Source organism: Lissotriton vulgaris, chromosome 11 (genome assembly GCF_964263255.1).
Source record: "Lissotriton vulgaris chromosome 11, aLisVul1.2, whole genome shotgun sequence".
Classification (NCBI taxonomy): domain Eukaryota; kingdom Metazoa; phylum Chordata; class Amphibia; order Caudata; family Salamandridae; genus Lissotriton; species Lissotriton vulgaris.
The window spans coordinates 1,038,408,233-1,038,434,943 of record NC_141699.1 but is presented as its reverse complement, the minus strand read 5'-3'; the positions used below and the strand labels follow the sequence as shown (position 1 = coordinate 1,038,434,943).

Below are 26,711 nucleotides of genomic sequence, written 5' to 3'. Positions count from 1 at the left end.
GAAACTTTGAAAAATCATATTGTTGGTTCCCTACATTCATGCTGTGCCATTTTGGTGTCTATTTGTTCATTCAAATGCCCTCTAGTTTTATGAATTGTAGTGGGAATTTTATTGTGTGTTCTTTTCTACCTTTTAACTGTTTTGATACTGATAAATGCTTACATGTTTCTCTAAGTTAAGCCTGCCTGCTGTGTGCTACAGCCACCTAGTGTTAAGCTGATGTTTACATTATTGAGACCTAACTGGACCTAACATGGAATAATGCCAGATTATGTGAAAAGGACCACCATCCACTTCAACTAATAATCCACTTTCTCTAAAGTGCCATGAAAACGGTTGAAAATATAACAATGTTGAAGTTCTACAGAGTGATTTTGGCAGTCAAACCCAAATGTATAGTCTTGCTTAGATATTAATTAGCTAGAAGCAAGGAAATTACTTGGTTAACTTTAACATAGAATCTGTATTTCATATGAACGATGGCATATTCACAAATCAAAAGGCACAATAGAAATAAATGGCTTTACAGGGGCAGCAACTTAACTGTGCTTGTGGAAGAGCCCAGCCTACTATTACACTGCATGTCAATTTTACCAACTACAAACTTCACTATAGGGCCACAAGTCAAGGCTGATGTGGGAACATTGGAAGACCAAAGAATGATGCCTTGTTTACATAGGGTGATGTGGTTGTCTTCATCATTAATGATACTCTGGAAAGAAATGATGTGCAATGTATATCGAGTCTCCACAGATGTATATGTGTGTACAGTTACAGGTCCATACATGTAACCTAATCTGGAGAGCCTCTTTTAGCTTGCTACAAAAAAGATGGCAAGAAACAAAGGTTCAAAAAGAAAAGAAACATTAAAGCAACAAATGAGAAAATTGAATTCTGAAATGGAAAAAATAAGTCAGAAAGGCAAGCAGTAGGAAAACTATCTTACAGGCTACAGTGGAGAGAGATTCCACGTTTGATAGGTACTGTGACTGAGCTTTAACATTGTTAAAACAACACAACTCAAGTCAACATACATGTGCATAAGAATATATGTGTAATAAACAGAAACCACAGCATATTTAGAGGAAATAAAGATAAAAGGTCCAAACCAGTATTCTTTAACACACGAAAAAAGTTATAAGAAAAATGCCAAGAATGTAAAGTAAATAGACAGGCTCAAGACTTCTTAGTGAAATAAGTAATATCCTATTGCAACAATGAAGAAATGATTCCAACAAGGATTTGTTTTTCAATGTAGGTTTGTGGGAACATTAGAAATGTTTTTTTTTAAAATGAAACAGTCCTTTTTTTAAAGTCTGACTGAGACATAGAGACCAAGTGACTGAACTATGAGACGTGAGCATGGCCCAAAGTTTTTACATAAATTTGAAACTTGTGGTCAAGTAGAGTTTTATCTAGTTTCCAAGCAGAATTTTTCATCATATTGCTTCAGGACTGGTTAGACTGATTACGCTTCTTTTGGATAAACTTGTAGAGAACCGACCGCAGTCGGTACTGGATTTCAAACGTCCTCCCAACATTTGTTCCGTTTTTCAACTGGTAAGCAGCCTCATTCTGGATACTGGATATCTCAGGCTGCAAGCAAATCCTTTAAAATGGAGAATCAGGCTAGGTTTTCTTGAGCCGAAAGAAAGACTCTTCTTTTCAGAAATTCACTGAAGCTGTACTCTATTTCTAATTTTAGTTCCATTCATGTGGGCCTAACATAGCCTTCTTAAAAGTAAAAGCTTGTTTTTCAATGATTGATAGCCTTAAAACAGTACCTTAAGGTATCCCACACCCATGTTGTCAGTTGTATAATTAAGGATAATCCTGTGAGGCTTATTCTTTGACAGCTGAAATCAAATAAACCTTTTAGAGTTAAAGGTGTGTCTGTCGAACAGATAACTGGAGAAAGGTGGCCTTGTACTCTTATGACTAGTGTATATTATACTAGATATTATTAATTGGCACTTCCTAGTGTGAGTCTGGTAACCTGACACAATATTAGACTAGTTCCACTGCAGCAAGGCATGGACTGGGAGCTGAAAGGAATACTATTTTGATCAAAGCATATGTGGCTCAGGCTGGTCAGAAGTCTTCAAATGCCAGTAGCAGTAAAAAAGATGTCTTAAAATACAAAGGAAACTGGGTGAACTTCTATGCAGAGGGAATTGTTCATGGAAGCTGTTCTAACTTTAGAATAATAAAGAAATGGGTAGAGCCTTATTTAGGTCAAATAAGATGTAAGGTTTTATTGATAACTTTATTTAACTCAAATTAGATTTAAGGTTAAGAAGCAATTTAAACTTTTTAGTGGACTGATCTCATTATTTAAAGTCGGCAAAATGTTGTTTATAGTTTTAGAAAGGCAATACAAACACTTTGACTCTCTTTTGTAAGTGTTTGGTAGGTTATTTCAAGAATATCTTTTGTGGGCAAGTCAGTGGGTTTTGGGAAAAATGATTAGTTCATCTGCCGGGGAGTGGATTTCTTAGTGAGAAGTGCCTTGCTTTAGAGGAAGTGCAATTTAAAGAAAACAAAGTCTTTTGAGTAGGGTTATCACACTAGCACAATAAATATTATCAACCACTAGGCATACTGAATTGAATGTGCTCATTACAGGCTGTAAGTTATTTGTATGATGATAGTCTAATGTTAGTAAGGTACTAAGGAGCAATTAAATCTACAGCAAATATAAATTTGAGTTAGACAGATAGAATTTGAATTTGTTTAGGACGAACAGCGTAATATGTTCACACTTCATCAGTATCCACCTGAATTATGTGGTAGATATTGAATAGTATATGGAAGGCTATATACATGAACACGATCAAGCAACATATGTAAGTGAACATTCTCTCCACAAACCAGAGCATTGCTTCAATTACAATGACCTGCTGGAAATCTTGATTGGATATTTGTGTGTTTTTTAGCAAGCATAAACACATATGCTTCAATGATTTATGATAATGCAATAATCAGCAGAAAATCATGTACATGAATAATGGATATTGACCAAGGGTTAAATGAAACTTGAATTCCTAATTGTAAACTCATATAAAGTCTATCTTTTCCCCTGATGGCGTTTCTAATGCATTTGCAAAACATTTAATGTCAAAGCAATATCTTTCCAGGGTTGTGGTCTCCTATCAGTTAATACATACACATTTGACAGTGTATGATCCATTTTAACAAAGTTTAATGGAAAAAGGATGCAATTACAAAGCTGAATGAGCAAAGATGGAAAATGATGTAGCATATTCTATTAGCGGTTGCTAATTATGTATGCAGCACAATACTTTTTCCTAGAAGTGTACAAGTAGATGGGCAAATCAGAAGCAGCCATGAGTTAATGGAAGCTAGCATCTAAGTGTAGTGGGTGAAATAATGGTAATAATGAATTTTTATGCAACATTTCTTACGGCAGTTGTGTCGCTATGAGCGGCATGTGTTGAAATCAATGGGCCATCATATTTAGATTTTTCCTACAGTCCTATTTGAACATTTGTATGCAGGTATTTGGCACAGTGGAAAAAGGAGGGCAATCAAAGAGAAGAAGAATAAGGCAGATTAAAGGACACGACTGAATGTACTCCTGCGCTCATAGGGAGAACTTTAGGTAAGACAGATGTACAGAGTGGGAAGACTTATTTTTCTCTCTAGAGCTGCCAGATGACAATGCCACAAAAGGAGTGGCATTGGAAGCACATACATCATACACATGAGCAAAGAAAAAACATGGCTTGCCTGGATAGATAGGTGTAAGTCACTGCAGAATGTCATCAGGATTAAACTAGGGATGCTCTGCATCTACAAGAGTCTAGAAGTATTGGAACTGTCCAAGAAGAGACTGTCAATTGTGAAATAAACTGTACCACAATAGGATGCTTTCAGAATGCTGGTGGACGAAAGCATATTCTCAAGTTCTTTCCTGAATAGCAGGAATGGGAGGCCAGGAGCAGAACTCATTCAGAAGGTGAGGCAATGAACGCAAAAGCTTGTTTTCCCTGTCTTCTCCTTTTAGATCTTCAGTAAAAACACATTTGTGTAGTGGTTGATGTGTGTGGTGTGAGTGCAGCCAAGATGTTGTTTTTCAGTGGCAGCCCCTCCTGAGGGCAGTGGGGCCCTACCCCTCCTTTTTACCAACATGAAGAGTGTCTGTCAATCTGAACAAAGGTCAGCCTAACAGACACTCTCCTTGTTCAGGTCAGGCAGCGAGGCGCTGTAGTTGCGCTAAATGCGCAGGTAACCGACTGACTGAGATGAACTTTGCCGGCCTGAAAATGTCACAACCTTGTAGACATGACCTCCTAAGCTCAGAAAAAAACATTTGGCAGTTCTCCTCCTCATGGCAAGGAGAAGCTACACTGATAGCCTTGGAGCTGGGTGCAACAATTTTAAGCCCTGAAGTGACCAGGGTCAAGTGTCTATTAGGGATGATCGTCACAGAGTGGGATGGGGTCAGCTATCTCAGTGACCCCATCCCACTCTGCGATGAATAAGGGACTTCTGCCTCGTCTCATTGGTTGATCCATAACAAGATCAGTCAATGAGAGAAGGCGGCAGTCCCAATACTCAGGAACCAGGGAGGCTTTTCTTCCACACCCGATATCACTGCTACAGCCCAGTGAGTGTTATTTTGTTTTACTTTTGGTTTGTGCATGCGTGCCTGTGTGTATGTATGAACATATGTGTATTTTTTAGTGCATGCTGTGCAAGGGTGTGTATGTGCAAGTGCTTGTGATTAGTGAGTGAATGTGTCCATATGTATGAATGCATATGTGTGAGTAAGTGTGCATGTATGCATGTTTGGATCACCCGCCACCTTCACTCTGATCAAATTACTGGCTGCTACTGTTGCTTTGGTACGTGACTTGTACGTGATGCACAAAAACGTAAACATGATGCGAACCAGAAGGAGAAGCCAGTGGAAATCACAAGTTTGTGCAGAAGAGTGGAACCAGACCAATGAGTATAGTGCTTCTCCCATCAATGTGTGATGGGGACATGAGCTTGTCAAGTGGACCAGAAGTTGTGCATTGTGATGAAGGATTTGATCCTGCACATGAGTTAGATTTGGTGCCACCGTGCCTGGGACCTTTTCATGAGCTTTGTCATGGAGGAGGCGTGATTCGATATAGAATTCCAATGACTGTGCGCTCAGGGTGAAAATGGGGAGAATAGCGCCAATGCTTAGCCGTCACATTTACTGTAGCAATAGAATCACTCTTTTCTCATGCTACTATCATGTTTCCATAGACCGCTATATATGAGGGCCCAGTAAAATACATATCATATCAATGGATGCTGACAACATATTATATGTCATCAAAGTTCAGCCCTACACACATTATCCAGACTAGGGGAATATGTTGTACAATACAGTCTTAAGATCAGTTAGGCTACATTTGAGATCTTTACTGTCATTCATGTTTTTTATGAAGTGTCAGAATCATACTTGCTGGTTATCTGGAATCCAATTGACCTAGGATATTTTTGTAGGCAAATTAAAAGCAATGGGATGACAAAATCATATATAATCTTTTACTATTTTTGGAGAATAGAATATTCAGAAAAAAAAACTTTTTAAAATGGTATTTCTTCTCTAATTTCTCTATGAGTTTCAAAGCATTCCATTTGTTTTCCCTAAGAGTTGGTTTTCCCCAAGAGTTGAATGCTCCTTTTAAATTGGACTGACAAAGAGCAATGATCAAACCCTGTCTCTTCAAAACTGCCATGGGAGCCTGGTTGTACGAAAGAGGGTTATTAGTTGTAAATGATATGATTACTTTACAAGTGATAATTTCGCAATCTTCTCTCTACTGGGTACCCTGTTATTGCACTTCACTCTGTCAGGGTAGCAAAGCCCAAGGCCTACTCAGTGGAGGTGGTTTGAGGTAGTGTGCCATTCTTTAGGCACACAAACAACACATAATAAATCATTGTTCAGTCTCTTTTTTGTTGTAAAAAAAAGGAAAAGCACTTTATTTCACACACACTACTGACTACTACACATTAACTTACAAACATGTACAAGTAGACAAATAGAAATTCATGTGGACACACCCTGCTAATAAATTACAAAGTTACCAAACCTGTAATCCTAAAAATACAATAACTCTACCTATAGTAGAAACAATATAATGGGCTGTTGTTATCTAAAAAGCAGACCTATTGGCTTTGTCAGGATGTCACATCGTTATTAAAAGCAGAAACATGTCCTGGAAAACTAATCCAACACCATTAAAATCAATTTAATATCTTGTAACGCTATTCATTAAGGACTTACATTAAATATGTAAGGATTTACTGTTAACTTTGTGATTGTCAATAGATTTCGTTCCATGAACTTCATTAAACCATATAATATTTCATTGTCCCTGTCAAAAACATTGTCCATTCAATTTAATGTGAGCAACAATCTTTCTATCTTCCTTTAACATGCTGCCATTCCAGCTTTACGCCAACAAGAAGGAATCCTCACATTTCAGAGACTTTGTACACAAGCCAAGCTCTAGAAGTGCTTAAAAATAAAAGAACCCTCCCCCAGGTTCATGAACACAACCCCTGGGAGACATGGGTTGACATTGGGGAAGCTTTGGTGGCAACTGCTACACGTCTGGCAGCCCCCACAATACTTCAAAAAATTGATGGTGGTACCCCTGCCCTCTCTGGGGCACCACAAAAACACAATATGCAGATTTGTGGGCCCACCCCAGGACCTTATGGGCGAGCCCTTGCTTAGCTATGCAGCTTCTAGGCTTTATGTGATGATCATTCTGACCCAAGATTAGACTTTAAATTCCATTCTTTTATTTTCATCAAGCAGCCTCAGCTGTCTCTTTGACTTTTTTATTGATGGGGACCTGAGTGCCACTGCCACTCTGTGGAGCAAGCGGGTCATGGTAGACCCTGGGTTGCACAGGAAGCCCACCTCCATGCGGTCCTGCAAGCTCCCCACCCAGCCGACATTGCTCTCTGCCAACAAGGGAGATGGCATCTGAATTCTTCTGCCACATTCGTGCGGGCGGATGGTTACGTCGGTGTCCACCTTGTCCACCCAGACATGGGGAGCAGGAGAAGGCACACCACAGTGCTCCCAGGATCTGGCCTCCCTGGGAGCAAAATGCTGTTGGAATTCAGTAGTTTTTTATTTCTTCTGTCTTCTGCCCCCAGGAGAATGGGGGTCCTTGGAAAAAGACTAGCAAGAGTGCCGTGGCACCCCGATTTTCATAGGTTTTCTTTGTGTTGACTCCTCCTGGGGAGATGGTGGCCCCTGAAGCATCTTGTATGGTTGGTGGGGGGGTGGCAATATCACTGTGAGTGAAGATCAGGGTCTTAGCTCTCTCCTGAGGTAATCTAGAAATCTCACAGGCATGATGTGCTCTGTTTCCTGCCCGGCCCCTCCAGGTGGGTGGAAAACTTCACATTCTCCTTTTTCTGGTCCCGTTGGGTGATTTGATCAATCTTGGTGGTGTTATACTAGTAGTATTTTCTTCAGGTCTCTTGGCCTCTAAACCTTATTTTTCTTCTGCAAACTTGGTTTCACAGCTCTCCCTCTGATGAGGCTGCCCTCATGATTTTTAGCTTCCAATGCTGGACCTGTCCTAATTGGGCTCTTGTCATTATTTCATCCAGTGAAATTCTCAGTCGCCCTTCTGCCGCTCTCCAGCAGAATAACCTCCCTGCTTCACTCCACAGAACCCATGGCTTTGGCCGACTTGCAGGGCATCTGTCTGTTAGCAGCAGAGCCAGTGACTCCCTCCTAGTCCATTGACGATCGAGGGAAACCCTCTGCTGTCCCCTAAACAGGTCTAGCCCTCTACTCTCCCTCAGAGGGAGCAAGGGCACCAGCTGTACTGGCCCTGGAGAAAATCGTCTAGTACCTGCGTACCGGATGGAGTCCAAAAGTCCTTAAGTTCACCCTTGCAGTAGAGTCAGGTGGATTCTTCTTCAAACTGGGGTCTCATCTGGATTCATCGATCCCAGGACCAGAAACATCCCAACGGTCTCTCCCTTGCAGAGAGGTTTTCAGGGGGGGGCGTGTTTCAGAAGGTGGGCACCTTTTTCCAAGCTTAGGGTGATACATGATCACGTTTACCACAACCCTCAAACACACTATTGGGGACATTAATACATGACAACTTGAAGTGGGGTGTTGAAACATTTTCTCTGAGTGTCTTAACCCTGCCTCCAGCTGCCACAAATGCCTGATCCCTTCCCACCCAAACTTCAAAGAGGAGCCCCTTCTGTGATTGGTTCTAGAGGTCTGCCTGTCCTTCTTCGTACTGTGGGAGTAAGTCGTCTCAGGCTAGGTGTGGTTTGAAAGATAATTAGGACATGCAAATTCTGTCCCCACCACTTTTTTTCCCAGGAAGAATGCCAACCACTGTCAAAATACTCTACTGAGAGGGGCGGCCCTTGGCTCTCTGGCTGGCCAATAGAGTAACTAACTTGGTTTAGTAGAGGGTCAAAGGACTGGAATCTAATTTTGGGCTCAGCCAGCGAATTCTGAGCATTATTAAATTAAGCCTGACCCATGGCAAAGTCATGGTATTGATGCTGCAGCAATATTTGCAGGGGTGATCTTCGTGGGTCTTTAAATAATGCAGCGGCACTGATGTAGAGACCCATCGATGGAGTGCCCTAGAGCATAGCATGGATGTGCCAAACACATGTTACTGTGAGAATGAGAGCACTGTAACATGTCTGGTTAGTTTTTCTTACCCTCATCTTAGACTGAAAGGATAACTTCTTTAGTATTGTGAAGTGCACAATGTTCAGGTCAGGTTTGCTATGGGTACCATCTCTGCCACTTAAAGTATGCCTCACTGTCTGTTTCTCCTGGTTTCAGTAGAGTGATCTACTGCAACTATCTCTGGCTCTTGCATCTTCCTTTTTTTAAGCTGCAATGAGCGTTGATGGATCTGGTAATGTGGATCTGGAGTCTAAGATCCACGGAGATCGTGCAGCCTCTGTTACACTTTCTGCCGGTCTCAAAGTCCGCCTAGTTACCTATGCATGTGTCAGTGCTGCAGACCTGGGCTTGTGACACCTTCCTACACAACACAGCCTCCTAATGCTTCCATGGTGTGGGATGCCTGACAACCCGATTCAGAAACATTTGAGGGATATATCCGGACATGGGTTGTACGTGACTGTTGAGGATTGCTATTCTGATGACAACTATGTTGTATAGCATGAAGGACAATAAAGCACTTGATGTGGATACAATAGATCCTGATGCAGGGATATGTATATCTTCTTGTGGTTTCCACTGTGTCACTAAATTGTGCATTATGTCATATTAGGGCAAATGCACTATTGTGTTTTCTCTAGTCCCTAATCCTTGGGTTATGGCATAGAGATATCATTGTGTCTTCAAGGTGTAGCTGCTGTCACCTGTGAAGGGAACGAGTAGCCATGAGTGGTTGGAATACAGTGCAGAGGTGCTGCACTGTCTATGCAAAAGTGTAGCAGGGCCCATTGTCTTTGCATTTATTAAGACACTATGGTGGCATCTAGGATGGCTTCAGAAGATCAAGAACGAGGAGCCCATTTTTAGTGTTTGGTAACATGTAGTTGTGTGCATCACGTGCAAGCTATTTGTTGAGACTTGTAGATCTTTTGAGTTTGTAGTAGACAAATGTGTGAATGTGTGATGTTTGGTGTGGTGTGTGTAATCCATGGCTGCAATGCCAAGGGGGCAGTCACTGATTTGCTAGTCCCTCTCTGCTCGTTGCTTCTGCAGTCATGAGTGGAGGGTGGGGGGAGGGTGACACCTTGTACCATGTGACATGTATCTGCGAACTACCATTCTGCCTTGAATTGGGGTGATTTTGTCTTCAGTGTCCCTGAATGGAAACTTGCTTGACACATAGGGGCCTATTAACAAGCCCATTGTGCCACACGTATATCACTTTTTCCAATGTTAAAAATGACGCACTGGCAGATCAAGGGGCTTGTAAATCTGACCCATAGTTTAACCCGTTGACCTTGGCGCAAATTCTGCCGCGGTGCAGGAGTTTTAATCAGTGGGCGGGGTTTGGACGTCGCCCTGCCGTCCTCCGCACATGCCCACCGTCACCTGGGACACCCCCCGGCCGTCCTAAACACCGAACGGGTTAATCTCAGCTGACTTGGCATATTGAGTGCCTTTAGGATAGTGCTGTGAGATTTGACAAAATGATATGTTTCTGTGTATAAACACAGTGCTTGTTATGTCTTTCAGATCTATTCACAAAGGTATTTTGGAGTCTGTAATGGAGTCTGTAATGTATTACACCTGTAGTACTCTTTGAAGTTGGCAAATCATGTTTAGGGCCTCGCAGGCAATAACCATAGACAAGAAAAGGAGCTCACATCGTGGTGAACAATTTTGTAAAGCCAGCCTCTCTCATGGACATAGCATGGGAACTCTGGCGTTCAAAACATATAAAGAAATTAAATCACTTTTTTTTAATCAAAACTGGAGGTTTTATTCTAACTATTCATTATAATTATGACATTGGCTCACTTATTTGTTGTCAAAACTGCTAATTTGAATTACTTGAAAATATGTACAATTTGCATTAAATTTTGTTTAAAATGATGGTGTTGTGGCTTATTTTTCTTTGTCCATGAGCATTCACTACAATGAATGGACAGCTGCATCATTTCAGGCCCTCTTGTCAGATGCTGCTGGTATAGGCTTGTGCAGAGAGGGTGCATTAGTTGCAACATTGACATGCCTTTGTCTCCTTGAAAGGAATTTACAGTTTTTTCTGACAGGAAATTGTGAGTCAAGTGATTAAGCATACAGACAGAAAAGACAGTCAACGTATAGAAATTGCTTTGCACATGGACAGTTACACAACTTATTGGGGGCCTTAAAAGAAAATCAATGGATTGAGCTTGCCAACAGTGTCAGAAATGGACTAAATTCTTCTACCGAATGGCACACATTGGCCTGTATAACCTGAAACTTTCCCACCAAGCAGACCACAATATAATTCCCAGTAAGGTCAGACCACAATATAATCCCCAGTAAGGTCAGTATAATATAAACCTTAGGATTATCCAGAGAATGCGAGCGCTATTTGAATGCGACAGATGGTATGAGGCATTTTGAATTTATGCTATATTATTACCTAGTTTGGAATATACTGTTTCATGTAGATATTTTTTTGTACACAAATACATAAATGTGTGGTCTGGATAAAGTATATGTCATGTCTTGAATGTTTTAAATTGGCATGAATTCTAAGAATGTGCGCGCCACAGAAGTGCGCCAGTCTTATTAAAACCATCAACAATATGCGTCACACATATCTCTCTATATAAGTTGTTCAGCAAACAAATGGTTTTACTGACAAATACACTGTCAAAATGACAGGCAATAATCAGGTGTATGGCTCTGTAAATACCATTCAAGATAATCTTTATAGAGAAACTTCAAATCGACACATTTATCAAACATGAGTGACAATATATTTTAGCCTCACCTATTATCGTTTCGAATTCAATTCACGTTTATAATGACTTTTTTACAATAAGCATTTCAATAGCTATGAAATATGCTGCTATATAAATAAGTGAAACAGGGTCCTTTAGTTTAATTTTCGCAAACACGATCTATGCGATTTGTATGTTTTCAACCTCAACTACACAGTGATGTGACCACTCTAAAATGGCGGCCGTTTGCGTACTAAAAATCAGTATCGATCATAGACATAACACGTGACCATCACGCACAATGTAAAGGTAGTATATAATACGCTTTAATTGGCCCACTACTCTGATCACCCTTGACCCGACGCTTAGGAGTCCTGACGTTCGTTCATTCTGCTATTCAATAGTAAGTACCAAGTCCTGATATGTTGACCTTAAGCGCTGCCGACGCCATATAGATGGCGCGTTTTGTTTTGCTCGCACTGGCTGTTTGCTTCTGAGATTTTTCTCGGATTTTTCCTAGAAACGAAGCAGCATAAAATGCTGGCAGTTACAAGATCGCATAGACTCACGTCTTTGAAATAAGTTTGACTTTCTCCTTTTAAACTAATCGTACAAAATGCTGTTATATACAATCTCATACCAACATAGTTTTAGACCTTGGTCTAATTGACATAATGTTAATCAAATACGTATTTTAACACATTTGTTGCCTTTGTAGATTTTAGAAGGGTCTGTTTCTTGACTCACAATAAACTCTTGGCATAAATTGATAATTATGACTCTAGTGTGTCTATCCTATAGCTGGCTAGATACATCATGTATCTTTATGAACTCGAGTCAATATATGTTCAACTCTTGCGTTTCCTTAAACGTTTACAAAATGTGAACAATGGTTTCAAACCAAAGACAAAACAATGTTATATATTCGCCCAGCTAGAAATAAACAAGCAAATCCATATAAGCTTGAATATATTTTATATATTTCAGCATATTAGAATCCTGAAAATAAGAACAGGTCTGAAGCATAATGAATAAACATCATTCGACTTGACTATATGGACACAAACAACAAGCGATATTTGGCGATTCCTTGAGGTAAAAAACTAATGATTTCGGTTACTGCTGTACTCACTGAGACAGACTCAGAAATCAACTTGATACGTTGTAGGCTAATCTTACCTCATCCATATCCGTTTGTCACAGGTTAAGAACCTTCATGTTGAACTGCAGCTTTGATTACTCATAGCAAGTTCTAATTTTACAATAAGTAAGTTCATTTACTGTATTCATTTTGTGGATAATATCAGATTAAGTCTTAAATGTAATTTCGTAAGCCAGCACTCTTGTCACCACACTGACCAGTTTGTTAAGCTACTCTTTTTTACATTTATCTTAGCAATGTAAATAGTCAAAACAGATGTATATAAATGTCAAATATAGATTTATTGACTGTTCGTTAGCAACACTTGGAAAGAATGGATGTTAATTTTACAATATTATTTTATAGGGGTCATCTGCACTGCATTAAATTTACTGTCCTGATGATGGTCTTTGGATACAACCTTTGAGACCGAAACGTCGACATACCGGTCCACGTCTACACCCTACATCTGACTTTCTATTTTATTTTTAAAAAGAAGTCAATTTTACATACTTTGGATAGACTGGATTGTTTTTCTTATGTATTAATGGATTGTTTTGTCATTTCCGTTTACCTAAGACTTATGTGCAACTATTCTTAATTTTGTACCCTTGAAAAATTTGAACTCAAAAGAATATAAATAATAACTTTTTTTAAAAATAACTGTTCCGTGTTGCTTCACACTCATTTATTGAGCAGAATTACAAAAAATTCTTTAAAACTGTTTGAAATTGATTGACTTACATAGGGCTAGTGTGGTAGCTTCTATAAGGTCCACAAACAGATAGTAACATACAAAACAGTGACTGTTTCTCTCAGATGATAAGTCTTAATAGTATAGACCTCATCACACTGCAATAACTGTGGTTTTTGAAAGAAATCCCTTGCTGGCACTTTTTGCTATAACTACATTACAAAGCTGGCACAAATATGAAAGATCTGGCACAAAGAGATTTTACACCCAGTTTTACACTTTGTGTCAATTACAGGTAAAACAAACATTGCGATTTGAACCAGTATTTTGCCTGTCCAAATTTTGCATGGTTACTACCTGGTGGAATTATTGCAAATAAGATAGGTTGAAAAGAGGAATATAGGGCCATATGTACGAACGCATTTTCCTATTGACACAGAATGGAGGAAACCCTTTGATATATCTGGCCTTTAGTGTGGTTAGACTGGTTGCAAAGACTGTCACTGCAGCTTATTGCCCATTCCATAGGTCGAAATAGCAAACAGGGCACCACAATGACCCAAAACAGTGCAGTGATAGTATTGATCTGGGTGAAGTTTGAGCCACATTTTCCCCCAGCAGTTATAATGAGTGGAACTGGGAAATTTGTTGTGGGACAATTGTTGTAGGGTGCTCACCAAATAATGCACCAGCCCTCTATTTTTTAATAATCACAGAGTTATTTTCTCACAATAGCTTGTGAAACAGTACAAGTACAGTGTTTTCACCTCTCCATGACAGAGGGGCACATTACAGCAGCCAGGGAGATTTTTTTTCCACAAGACACAGATAGATAACAAGAAGAGTTCTTATGGTAAGAGTCCCGGGCAACCTGCCTACACCAAGCAGGTAGTTGTCCTTGATACTTCCTATTAACAAAGACTGAGTAGGAAGAAAACTTTTATAGAATAAATATTGACTTTTTTTATATTATTTTAGTTTCATAAATTTTACTTGATGCAATTCTTGCGATATTTGCTAATACAAGTTTACATAATATATTAGTCAAGATTCCCCGTATGTGCTTACTTGAGGGAAAGGATGAGGAGGAAAAGGACACCACTTGTCTGTTTTCTCTACTCCAAATGGTAAGCTGATGGTCCTATACTTCTGGGAACCAAGGGATATCTACTGGGTGTGATCAAGATTGCCACAATTTATTGTCAGTTACTGTCCACCCCCTACAAAAGAAGATCCTTGATGTTTTAGCACATCTTGATGTTCCCAGTGATTAGAATTTAATACAAACACTGATAACTTTAAATTTAGGATCAGATGTACAAATCTTCCATTTGCAAAAAGTAGTTGCAAATTATGCATCAACTTTTTTGTGAATGGAAAAATAATTTTGCAAGTTGTGTACTAATAGATCGGTTCACAAAACTCCATATCAGAGTGGGTTGCAATCCGATCAATCTCCTCAATATTCAAAAGATAGGTCACAAATAGACTGAATTCGATTGGAAATGATAATAGTCATGGTGGCCTCCATAGGTAAGTAGCCAACCATGTCCTTGATCACATTTAAATGAAAGGACATTTTTTGCAACTTGTTTTTCTTAAAGGAAACGTGCTGCACTTAAAAAGCAAAGTTTAATTGTTTTTTAAGTTTGTTTTAGAGTTGTCATTGGTTCCCTGGATGAATGCCAAGCTCCCTCAAAACATGTTTTTACATTCCCAAAATGGAATGGGTCCTTTTTGTGAATAAGTTACCACCACAGCTTGTGAGTATGTAACTTTTCAATATTTTAATTTTCAAGCTATATTCATGGAATTGTTCCCTTTTCACATCTCCTTGACATCATGTGTGGTAGTCGGGCGTGGTGGTGGATGAATTAGCTAACCTTGCCTTAGAAGCAATCTTACACCAATGCATTGTGGGAAACATTACAGAGAGAGGGGGTAGAGTGTGTGTTTGACAATAAGAGAAGCCATTATCTATTTGTTGTTTGATTTCTCATGAAAGATTAGTTGTGTCAAAAGCATTTCATATTAGTAATTGGTAGAACTATTTCTTACAAAAGAAAGCCTCTCCTAAAGCAGTATTGTACTTCTAAGAAACACCATTGCATCACTGGTTATTTTTTCATAAATTTCATAAAGGAAATATATAAAGGCCATTACCTGCTGTATTTGATGTCACTGGCCTGGCTGCTGCTTCTGATTTTGTTTCACAAAGAAAGTCGTCAATGGAGGGGCTTAGGAGGGGTCTGCTCTCTTGTTGCTCATTAACCAGCTGGAAACAGGAAGACAGAAAAGTTAGCCAAAGGGAGACACAAAAATGCATCAGACAGATAGAAATAATGTCATGCTGCTATCTGTCTATATATAGCCTATAGTGCTGGCCACTTGTCCTTGACGGGTACAGCAGAAACTAGAGTGTAAGCAGTGGCCCCCTGGGGGTCCGTGAAGCCTGCTCTGGGGGTCAGCAACTGCTTAGATAATTAAATAATAACAAATGTAAATGTGAAGGAATTTGAAATTGGAAGCAAAAAATTAAGCTAGTATCCTCAGGTTGATTTGTGGAAGCAATGCAAGTGCATCAAACATAATATAGCATGGGTGATGGGCTGCCTCAATTGATTTTTAGAAAAACTCCAACCTTCCTATTAAAATGTTGATTTTACTATATATTTGTGAATTATTTAAAATATTTCATAGTTTGTGTGAGTGTTTGATTCTGTATTTTTGTGTGTATTATTCTGCATTTCTAATCAGCAAAAATGCTCAGGCTGGGGTCCTCGGATTCCATTAATGATTAAGTGGGGGTCCACAGAAGCCAAAAAGCCAAAAGGTTGAGAACCACAGGTGTGAAGCATACATGCTCTTGACTATTGATCACACTGGTCTTATTTTACAAGTTCAGGTATTTAGATGTGATGTGGATACAGTGGGAAATACAAACATTGTCTTTTTGTATTCAGAATTTCGTTTTAACGTCAACCTCAGTTTCTAAACTTTGAATTCTCCAGAGTAGCTCTGACAGACACCATTGTGGGTTCTTACTCTACATTCCCAGTATTTCCAATAAAGTGGGAAGGACTTCATAAACTCTTAAAACAAGCAATGCATTGGGTGTTTTGTAGGCTACAGCATCAATGCATTAGGTGGAGCGCAGCCTTGCAGTTCAGCAGCACTGTAAATAATAGGAGTCATTATCTCCGCATAAGACAGCACTTCTTTTATCATCGTTAGAAGAATGAAGTGTTGGGTTTTCTATGAAGGGATGTTACAATGAGTGGACCAGATGGGAAAGTTGCATAGAGCACAAAATTGTACGGAGAAAAATGTTACATAGCGTTGAATGTTCAGAAAGTTAATACAGGGAAATGTTCAAAATGTTACATACAGGGGAACGTTCAAAATGATACATGGAAAGGAATGTTCAAATGTTACATACAGGGGAATGTTCAAAATGTTACATACAGGGGAATGTTCAAAATGTTACAATGGAGAGGAATGTTCAAAATATTACATTAAGGGGAAAGTTCAAAATGTTTGCATAGAGGGAACATTTCAAAATGTTACATACAGGGGAAAGCTCAAAATATTTAATGGAGGAGAATGATCAAAATGTTACATTTAGGGAATGTTCAAAATGTTACATGGAGAGGAATGTTCAAAATGTTACATTAAGGGAAAAGTTCAAAATGTAAAAGGAGGAGAATGTTCAAAATGTTACAGGGAATGTTTAAAATGTTACACACAGGTATATGTTCAAAAGAGTGGAGTACTGCATTGAGAGGAATTTTATACAGTGATGAGTGATCAATGAGTGATTACTGTTTTGCGTAATGACCAATGAGTGGAATACTGCATTGAGAGGAAAGTTCCATGGAGTGGAATACAGCATTGAGAGGAATGTTACACAAAGAGGAATGATCAATGATTGAATACTGAATTGAGAGGAATGTTACACCAGGAGGAATGTTCAATGAGTGAACACTGCATTGAGAGTAATGTTACACAGAGAGGAATGAGCAATGAGTGAATAATGCATTAAAAGGAATTTTACACAGAGAGGAATGATCAGTAGAATGGAATACTGCATGAAGTTGAATGCTAAAGAGAGTTGAGTATTACATCTGGGTAAAAGCTCTCTGCTGTGGAATTGCAAGAGAGGAAACCCGGAAGCTCTGCTAAGGTAGAGAGTGTACTACAGTGCACCTTCTCCCGACAACATATAGAAGTTTGTCACAAGGGAGGGCAAATGGGGGACAGAGTCCGGGTGCAGTGGTGAGTCCAGGTTTGGGCACCACTTGGAGGGCCTGAGTTAGGACGAACTCCTTGGGTCAGGCAGACACCATAGCTTTCATTGCAGCAACAGGAAGTAGAGGCAGAAAGAAGAAACCAACACTTTGCGGTACTGGTGGAAGCACACCACACATAGCAATAACTTTGATCTATACTGTAACAGTTCTTTATAGTTGACTCTGCAGCTTGATTTCTTGTGAGCTGGAGGTGAACATCGTAGGTGAGGTTCCTATCACCGACAATTGTGCAGAATTTCATAAAACAATCTTTCAATTCATCATAGACTGCGGCTCTCTTACTTGTGTGATCTGAAGCATAAAACTGTTCCTTTTCTTGATTGTGATTAAGTAAAAAAAAAACAGTTTTAAAAAAAAGTAATGTTGTTATTTAGAGTGCCTATTATACACTTAATGACTTCTAGTATGGCTGATAGACTATAAAAAAAGATTAAATATCATGATTTGCTTGATTCGGTTTCATACTCCGTTACAATACATTGGAAATGGAATGCTCTACTCCTTCAAGGTTCCAGGGGCGTAACGCAAGAACTGACAGCCCCTCAGTACAGGAGGGCCCCAATCCTCCAAGGGGCCCCATTCAGCCCAGGGCAAATGAATATCAGTGAGATATGTGAGTCCCGGGGGCCCCTTACCCCATTCTGAAGGCAGTGGGGGCATCATTTTGAGTTACACCACTGAAGACACATTGCCACAATGTATCTGTTTGACAAATACTTGTCTTAAGGCACATGCAATGCCTGCATCCATTTATCTATATTACGAGTATAGCTGCTCAGTGTGGGTTTCAACCAGCTATACCTCCAGCAGGAAGGATCCAATGGTAACCTACAGCCAAGGGAGCAACACTGTTGTTTTTATTTTTCATGATCTCCTGTGAAAGACATGGGTGCCTAGAAATCATCTAGGGATTTTCATAGGTCACCCAGGTCAACTTCAATTACACATAGAAGGGCTACTAAACCCCAGCAATGTTCGGACTTTGAGGGGCAGATGGCCGAGAGATTTAATGTAGCAAGTCACTGGGAGTTATAACCAGTTTATTACTTTATTCTTCTCTGTGTCTATAAGAGCCCTACTTAACAGGGTCTGACCTGTTGCAGATCCTTTCTAAATTAAACATCTGGCTCTTCACAATGGCTATTGCTTCGTGCATCACGTGATCGCGGTGCTTCAACTTTCATCATTTGCAATCCGAGGTGGGAGGCTGACACAGGTGCAGAGCAACTTGGCCTTGGTCTTGGATACCTGTTATATTTGATTTAATTACAGTTTTATGTAGCGGTAACTTGGCTCAAGGGCATTAGAGCGCTTTACATGAGAATCAGTTAATATTACAGAATGTCAGATACATTTTCGGTCACAGGGAGATTAAGTGATTTGCCCAGGATCACAGGATTGAGCCGATGCTGGGAGTCGAAATCTGCCTTTTTGTCAATCTTTTTGCGCAACCCACCCAAAAGAACTCCATAGTCACACAAGAGAAACTGGTGGAGTGTGGGAGCTCCTTGGCAAAATGTGATGGAGGGAGAACCACAAGGGCTGCAGAGACCACCAGTGAAATGGGCAGTTTACGGTTTGGTGCTAGGGTTAGCTCCTGCTTTCACATCGTTAACATCCCAAGCTGAAGTAAGCAGATCAGCAAATCCGTAGAAGAGGCATACTTACTCAAGGAAAACAGCTTTCTGAATAATTCATGAGTAAGCATGTATTACTTCTGGAAATTAATGAGTAAGATAAAACTGCCCACAGGATATTCAGGAGTAGTTCACTTCTAAGGCCCGATCCCTGAATAATAAGGCATGTTGGACATAAAGTTCTATTCGCACCTGACCACTCATTGCAATATGTGAACATTTGCCAAGGCGATTTTCACCCTAGTCAGACCTAGTGCAAATCAGGCTGGTAAATAAGACACATGCACGCTGAGCAATGAGGGATAGGTAGCATGCACAATTCCGATTATTAATCAGGGCCACTGAAATTATGAAGCAGGTTGGCTACATTATGCAGATAAAACAAGCAAATTAGGCGGCGTAATGCAGCATACTTTGTAATATTGTTACTATTATGATTTTGTTAATTTTGCTCATGCTGTCTGGGCAATGTTTCATCTCATTAGCACTAATTTAAACATCCAAATACTGCACTAAGCAACAGAACGGTGACCAATGACCTTCTGTGAAGGATCTTCCATTTTGCGGCAACACTGGTAGCCAAATTCTTTGTAACTTTTTATCTGCTTCAACTAGACACTCATTTATTTTGTTAAAATCTGCTTACTATTCAGCAGATGATGGATTATGTGGCAAATCCTTTATTAGGCAGAAATGACTGCGGCATTAAAATCGCATAATTCCAATGTCCCTCGTTGTTGGACTCGACCCTCTCTCAGGTTCATCCCCAAAAACTTTGGCCACACCCCTACTGCGCTGCTGAACTAGTTTTTGCTTGACTTGGGACTCTGTGCACATTACCACTGTTAACTAATGCTAAAGTGCTTACACTCTTTCATTTAAGCATGGTAAAACAGGCTTACACTCAATGGGCACATTTAATTTACTTATAAGTCCCTAGTAAGAGGATAATGCATGTACTCAGGGCCTGTAAATGAAATGCTACTAGTGGGCCTGAAGCACATATTGTGCCATTTACTTAAGTAGCCTTCTTAAAAGTGTCTCAGGCCTGCAACTGTAGCGTGTAGATATTATTAAACTGCCAATTTGACTTGGCAAAATAAACTCCTTTCCAGGCCTAAAACTACATTTTTAGTAAATATAAGTCACTCCTAAGAAATACTCCAAACAGCAGAGAGGGCAGCATGCATTGTTTTTCAAATGTTGGACTTGGACTTTTACGTTTTACATGGCCTGGTAGTGAAAACATATTTTTTTCACTACAGAGAGGCCTAACTCTCCCATAGCATAACATTGGGCCACTTTATTACATTTAATAACTGATGTTTGGAAGCAGATGGTAATGTCATGTTTGGTGTCTTAGGGATTGCAATTTAAAATCCTCTTTAATGGTAAAGTTGGATTTTAAGTCACAATTCTGAAACATACCAGCTTTAGAAAATTTGCACTTTCTTGTCCTTATCATCTGAGGCCTACCGCCTTTTTCTTGGGTCAAATGACTGGGTGTACTTGGCACTTGGCCTTTGTGAGTTCCTTCCAAACAGTCACAAAATAGGTGGACTGGGTGTTGACAGTATGGGTCATCCAAGCAGGATGGGGGAGAGCTGTGCACAGCCCTACTTGCACTTCAAAGACCCTGCTTCAGCTCACACACATTGTGCCTGCATACAGACTAGGAAGCAGGAAATTCCAGCCACTTCTGTGGGAAAAACTCTGGACTTTTCTCCCACCCTTAAGCTGGCATACGGTATAAAAATAGGGCCATCAGACCCACTCTTGAGTACACTCTTGCACCTGTGGATACTACAGTAGAAGGGCTGCCAAGCTGCACTAGACGTAGCTGGACCAGCTACTGGACCTGCCATGCTGTCTGAGAAGGAAGTCTGGACTTGCTTCCTTCATTCCCGGCCTAAGTGACTACAAAGGTCAGCTTGTCTGCCCTCCTAATCTGAGCTACAGGGACACAACAAGCTCCAGAGGCCTCCCTGCAACTGCCCAGTGGACTTGCTGCACTGGACCTGCAACTGGATCTGCCTGAGCCACTGCTGGCCTATGTTGGGTCGAGTTCCTGATCCTCAAGTGGTGCCTTGCCAGGTCTGGGTTATGGGTTCCTGGCTGGCATCAGAGAGAGCTCCTCCTTGTCTTCTTGGTCTAAGTGTCCCAGTTAATCCGTTGCAAAGCACCACAAAGCCCAGCAATGCCTCGTTGCACAGCTGCAAACCCAATTCGGAACTGACTCAGAGCGACGCCAAGCCTTGCCGCATAGATTTGACTGACGTGGGACGACACAAAGCCTCACAAAGTAACGCCATGCAGACCGCGTACCAAGGACATAAGGTACATATCGCAGCAGGTCAAACTTGGTCCTGTGCTCGTCCTGCACCCCATCGTTGTCGGCATGAACTTGTGATTTTGTCCCAGTCCAGTGTGACTAGATACCCTCACTTGGAGCTTTGCAGTGTAAACCATTAGACAGCCTGCTCAGTTGTCTATGTATTTCAGAGTACTATCCTAAAAGAAGAGGAAATCTAGTGTCTTGTTTAGGTTGTAAACCTCATTGGAGAAGTACCAGTCAGTTGTTATTGTCAAGATGCAGGTGTAGGTGTGTAGTCACAATCCTCAACACAAAATCTTAGCTACAAAAGGCAGTATGCCATTGGCCGGAAGTGGGAGTGTATGACAGAGTCATGGCTGTTCTTTTTTAAAGAAGGAAACAATGATTCCCTCTTCAGGGAATCTGGGATAAAGGCCTCGTTAAAGGAGCTGTATGGCCGAAATAGTATCCTTCTTTTTTGGCCTGCAGAGGAAAGGGTTTCTATAAAGGATAAATATTTTTCCATGGTGAAAAGAAGAAAAGTAAATTTTAGAGCGCTAATGCATATTTCACCAAATGCATTCATGCAAGCTTCAAAGGCACCAGTGAAGCAGAGGAGAAGTGCACATAAAAATGTGTAATCTGCATAGATTTACATATCTGGTCCTGGGAATTTTAGGTGGATCACTGTAAAGACAGACACTTTTACAAATCATATGAGAAAGTATTTCAGAAATGGGCCTTTGTTGTCATTGTAGAAGGCAAACGTTTGCACCTAAAGCAAGGAAGGAAAGGAACCAGGACAGTCAATGCAGACACTAACTCAGGAACACAAGAAAATGTGATTTAACCCCTTCGATGCTTGTGACGGAACCATTCCATCATCAGTCACGGTTGGGCTGTGCTGATGACGGATTGGTTCAGTCACGGCCACACCCATTTACATAGGGGCCCAGCACAGCAGGATAATCTCTTTAGCAGCCAAGGTGTTAAGATGAAAAACTATTTCAAGCTGGCTGAGGAGGTGGGAGTAGAATACAATTATGAAATTGTCATGTCCAAAGGACAGTGGAAGAAAGGGGGATTTTGCATTACGTTTTATTGACTAAGGGTCTAAAGAAGCATGTAGCAATCCACTTGATTTTTGGTGTTCAAACACTTTCTAATTTTTATAAAGAAACAACCAAAATATATCATACTATTAACTTAGTCCACAAACCTAAAAACTGTTTTAATGCTCACAAATCTGCAAGATATTTTATTGTATAAAATGCATTTTTTCAGCACATCAATACTGTGCTAATGTTTTTCAGTAAAACCTATGTACTTCATTTTGAGTGGGAGTAGCAACCTTATTCTTACATACCATTGTATACATAGATGCTTCATTTATGCCATTGCTAACACAACATCAAAGGGTGTAACTTTTTCTGATCTCTCTTGTTGCTGTTCTCAGAATTGTGTAGTCTTTCCCAAGGTTTTCAGCATTGCGATTCAATAATGAACCTCTATTTGTACCATAGAATGCTAAATTAATTAATTAGTGGTCAACAGGGGTACAAATTCGCTTTGGAGGTCACCTGCAGTTTCAAATGTTAATTCTGCATTGGTTACTGACTGCAAAATTGCATTTCACCGGTGCATTGATTCCTTCTGAGTCAGTCATGGTCCAGATTTCCTGAAATCAACAAATTGGTTCTCCTTTCCAGGAACACTCCATATTATGCCAAAGATAAAAGGGCATAAAACTGCTGAGCAGCTTCAATGTCCTACAGGGACCAAACAAATGCAAATATAGTCTGATATTTTAATTGGTTTTATATTGAGCTGCATGCCTTTATCAGCAGATTGCGTCAGATTCAGACAATTTGTGGGGGTGCACAGTGTGCAATATATAATTCATATTTACTGTGATCAAAGAATGCTGTTTACAGCAGATCAAAAAGAATATCAGAATTTTTTTTGCATCTTTCCTGATGTTTTGCAGCGTGTTTGCAGAGAAGCTGTAGATTACATGTAAACACACGAGCAATTGGGGCAATTCCTGCTGATCAGTTTGAGATGCTCTGTGTCACTAAATCTGAAATGTAGGGCCCAGGCACTTAAACAGTTCTACAGGGAGGCAAATGAAATTATTTAGGATCTTAATTGTGGAACACCCACACCTGGACATAACATCATGAATAGATCACTCTGCCTTTGTGATCATTCTATGTTGTGATAATGTCAATTGCTTTTCTTCTTAAGAAGACAAATTAATACAAGAGCAATGGAACTAGAGGGGGGTCCTCTAAATGAACACTGTCTTAATCAAAGACCAAGGTACAGCAGCAGGTATGAACCAGAATCTCAATCTCCAATAAGCTTCTCAATGGCATACTATGGGGCTTTTTCACAAACTGCATTTTGTATTAATTGAAATATTACTACAGTAGCTCTACTAACATACAACAAAATGCTATACACTGACCTACGTGCGGAGGTCTCTGACTAGAAGTGCAGCGTACTCCGCACATGTAGTTCTACGTTTTAAAACTAAAGGCCATGGGGAAAACCTGAAAAAATGGGGCATATTTACACCTAAATAGGTTTTGTTTAGGGAGGGGTAAGGAAGGGGTTTACGGAGGGATATGCACATATAAACACACACCCACAAATGAGGTAAGGCGTTTGCTATTCACAAAGTAATCGATCTATCTATCTTTCTATCTGTCTGTCTGTCTGTCTCACTCTCTATCTATCTATCTATCTATCTATCTATCTATCTATCTATCTATCTATCTATCTATCTATCTGTCTGTCTGTCTGTCTGTCTGTCTGTCTGTCTACCTAGCTATCTAGCTATCTATCCATCTGTATGTCTATCTGTCTGTCTGTCTATTTAACTATCTATCCTTCTAGATTGATAGATACATTCATGTATACCTGTGTGTGTGTGTGTGTGTATGTGTATATATATATAGAGATGAAACACCCAAAATATCAAAAAACCACAGCTCTTCAGGAGAACCGATTGCCTCAATTACGATTTTATTTACATTTGTGCAAATTCCACCAACGCGTTTTAACCCTAGCAGGTCCTGCTCTCCTGGGGTGCAGTGGATTTTTGATCTTTGTGGTGTTTCATAAAAGCGAGTGACAGTCCACCCACGACACCGACACCCACTGTGAAAGGTGCGCACTACAACGGACTGTTTGGTGATAAAAAAAGAATAAATTATATATATAATCTTATAGCTATTTTATAGCTCGGCAAGGACAGCACTGTGCTAGTACTATGCTTAAAGGCTTTGCTGTATAAATGGCAAAAGACTTTGGGCCCGATGTAGGTACCAAATACCGGTCGGAAACGGCCGATTTCGGCCGTTTCCGACCGGTGTTTGGCCTACTGAGATGTAGGGGACCTTTTCTTGTCCGATTCGGTATTTTACCGATTCGGTAAAATTACCGAATCGCAAAAATACCGAATCGGTAATTTTACCGATATTTTAAATTTGGGATGTAGGTGGGACTACTTTCAGTCCCACAGGCCCTTCAGATTCGGTATTTTAACACCCAATCCAATTGGGTGTTAAAATACCCAATCCAGGTGTGCATGCACATGTGTGCATGCACACCTATGCCATGTAACAGACAGACATGCCCTTAGGGCATGTCTGTGCGCCACATGGCTCACATGCCTTTTTTTGGGGTGCTGGAGGGTGTCAAAGTGACACCCCCTGCACCCTTGCACAAATCGGTAATTACCGAATCGGTAATTACCGATTCGGTAATGCCCATTGATTCCTATGGGCTTCAAGGCCCATAGGAAGCAATGGGGGATACTGAATCGGTATTTACAGAGTCGGTAAATACCGAATCTTACAGATTCGGTATTTACCGAATATGAAATACCTACATCTCCCCCCCTCTAATTTACCACTTCATAAATACCGATTCGGTATGATTCGGTATTTATGAAGTGGTAAATGTAGATTTACCTACATCGGGCCCTTTGTCCTTTTCTATCTCTGCGTGGATGGCGCTGTGCTAATTCTATGCTTAAAGACTTTGATAGAAAAACAGACATTTGAGGTGAGCAGATCTAGAGTGTCGCTGGTGTTGAGAGTGCTCTAACAGGAGCTGCTTTACACCTAAACTTGAGAACTACCCAGAGTTCTCTCCTCCTTTTTTTGCATATATATGTATATATATGAATAAAAAATACACTGCACGCCACAACTGTGACAAAGACCAGTTGGGTCGAAACGTGTTGGAGCAATTGTCTTGAGCAACAAAGACTCTGTGCAGCATACTTTTGTATCATATTGAGATTGGGGCCTTGCTCGGACCCGCATGCTGGCACCACCTGTTGAGTGCGCTGCTCCTTCTGACCCCATTGCAGTAAGACATATATTTATATATAGTATCATGTTCAATAAACACAGGCAAAGCCAATAGGTCATACCTATAGGACCTATTGCCTGTGCCGATATTTTTTAGCAATGCTGTACAGCATCGCAACTGCTGTGTAGCATGGCAAAAAAAAGCTGTAATGATGCACAAACTTACAAAACAACACATATACTTTTTTATTTACTGATCCGAGATGGACTGGTAAATGCAAAGAATACAAATACTGCAATAGCGCTCTTCTAAAATGTAGCACAAAAAAATTAAATTGAAGAGTGGGTAGTGGTTGGGGAGGGGTGGGTCCTAAGCAACATGGTGGTCAGGCTGTTAAGTAACACGTTGGGTGGGTGCCAAAGTGGGGAAGGAATAACAAGGACATGGGCCAAACAGAGCAATGTGGAATGTGCAAAGAGAAGCAAGTGGGTGATAGAAAGCAATATGAACGAGGGAGAACAGCACATCACGCTGACAGCTAGAAAACACACATACTCTCATGGAGTGCTTAAATAAAAAAGAAAAAAGTAGTTCCCTTAAAGAAAGCAGAGGAAGAATAGAAGCCAGCCAATTGCAGAGATGGCAAAAAGCCTATGCTCCATGGGAGGGACACATAGAAAATGGACAGGCTGAAATGAGGAAATCCATCAAGTAGAAGGCAAGCAAATACGATTGATGGAATGGGTGATCGGCAAGCCCCTGTATGTTCTTGGAAAGACCACAATATGTATTTTGGCTTAGGTAAGTTCAGCCCAAACATTATGTTCTAACTATAAATCATTTTTATATTTGT

At 40.2% G+C, this 26,711-nt stretch overlaps 1 protein-coding gene across 1 annotated transcript in view; it reads right to left on the bottom strand.

Moving 5' to 3' along the window:
- PEX5L (peroxisomal biogenesis factor 5 like) overlaps nucleotides 1-26,711 on the bottom strand; it is a 697,369-nt gene that overhangs the window by 205,437 nt on the left and 465,221 nt on the right. Inside the window, exon 2 of the mRNA XM_086944935.1 lies at nucleotides 15,435-15,546. Coding sequence (XP_086801061.1) covers nucleotides 15,435-15,546 — 112 coding nt within the window. The remainder of the gene's footprint in view (nucleotides 1-15,434; nucleotides 15,547-26,711) is intronic.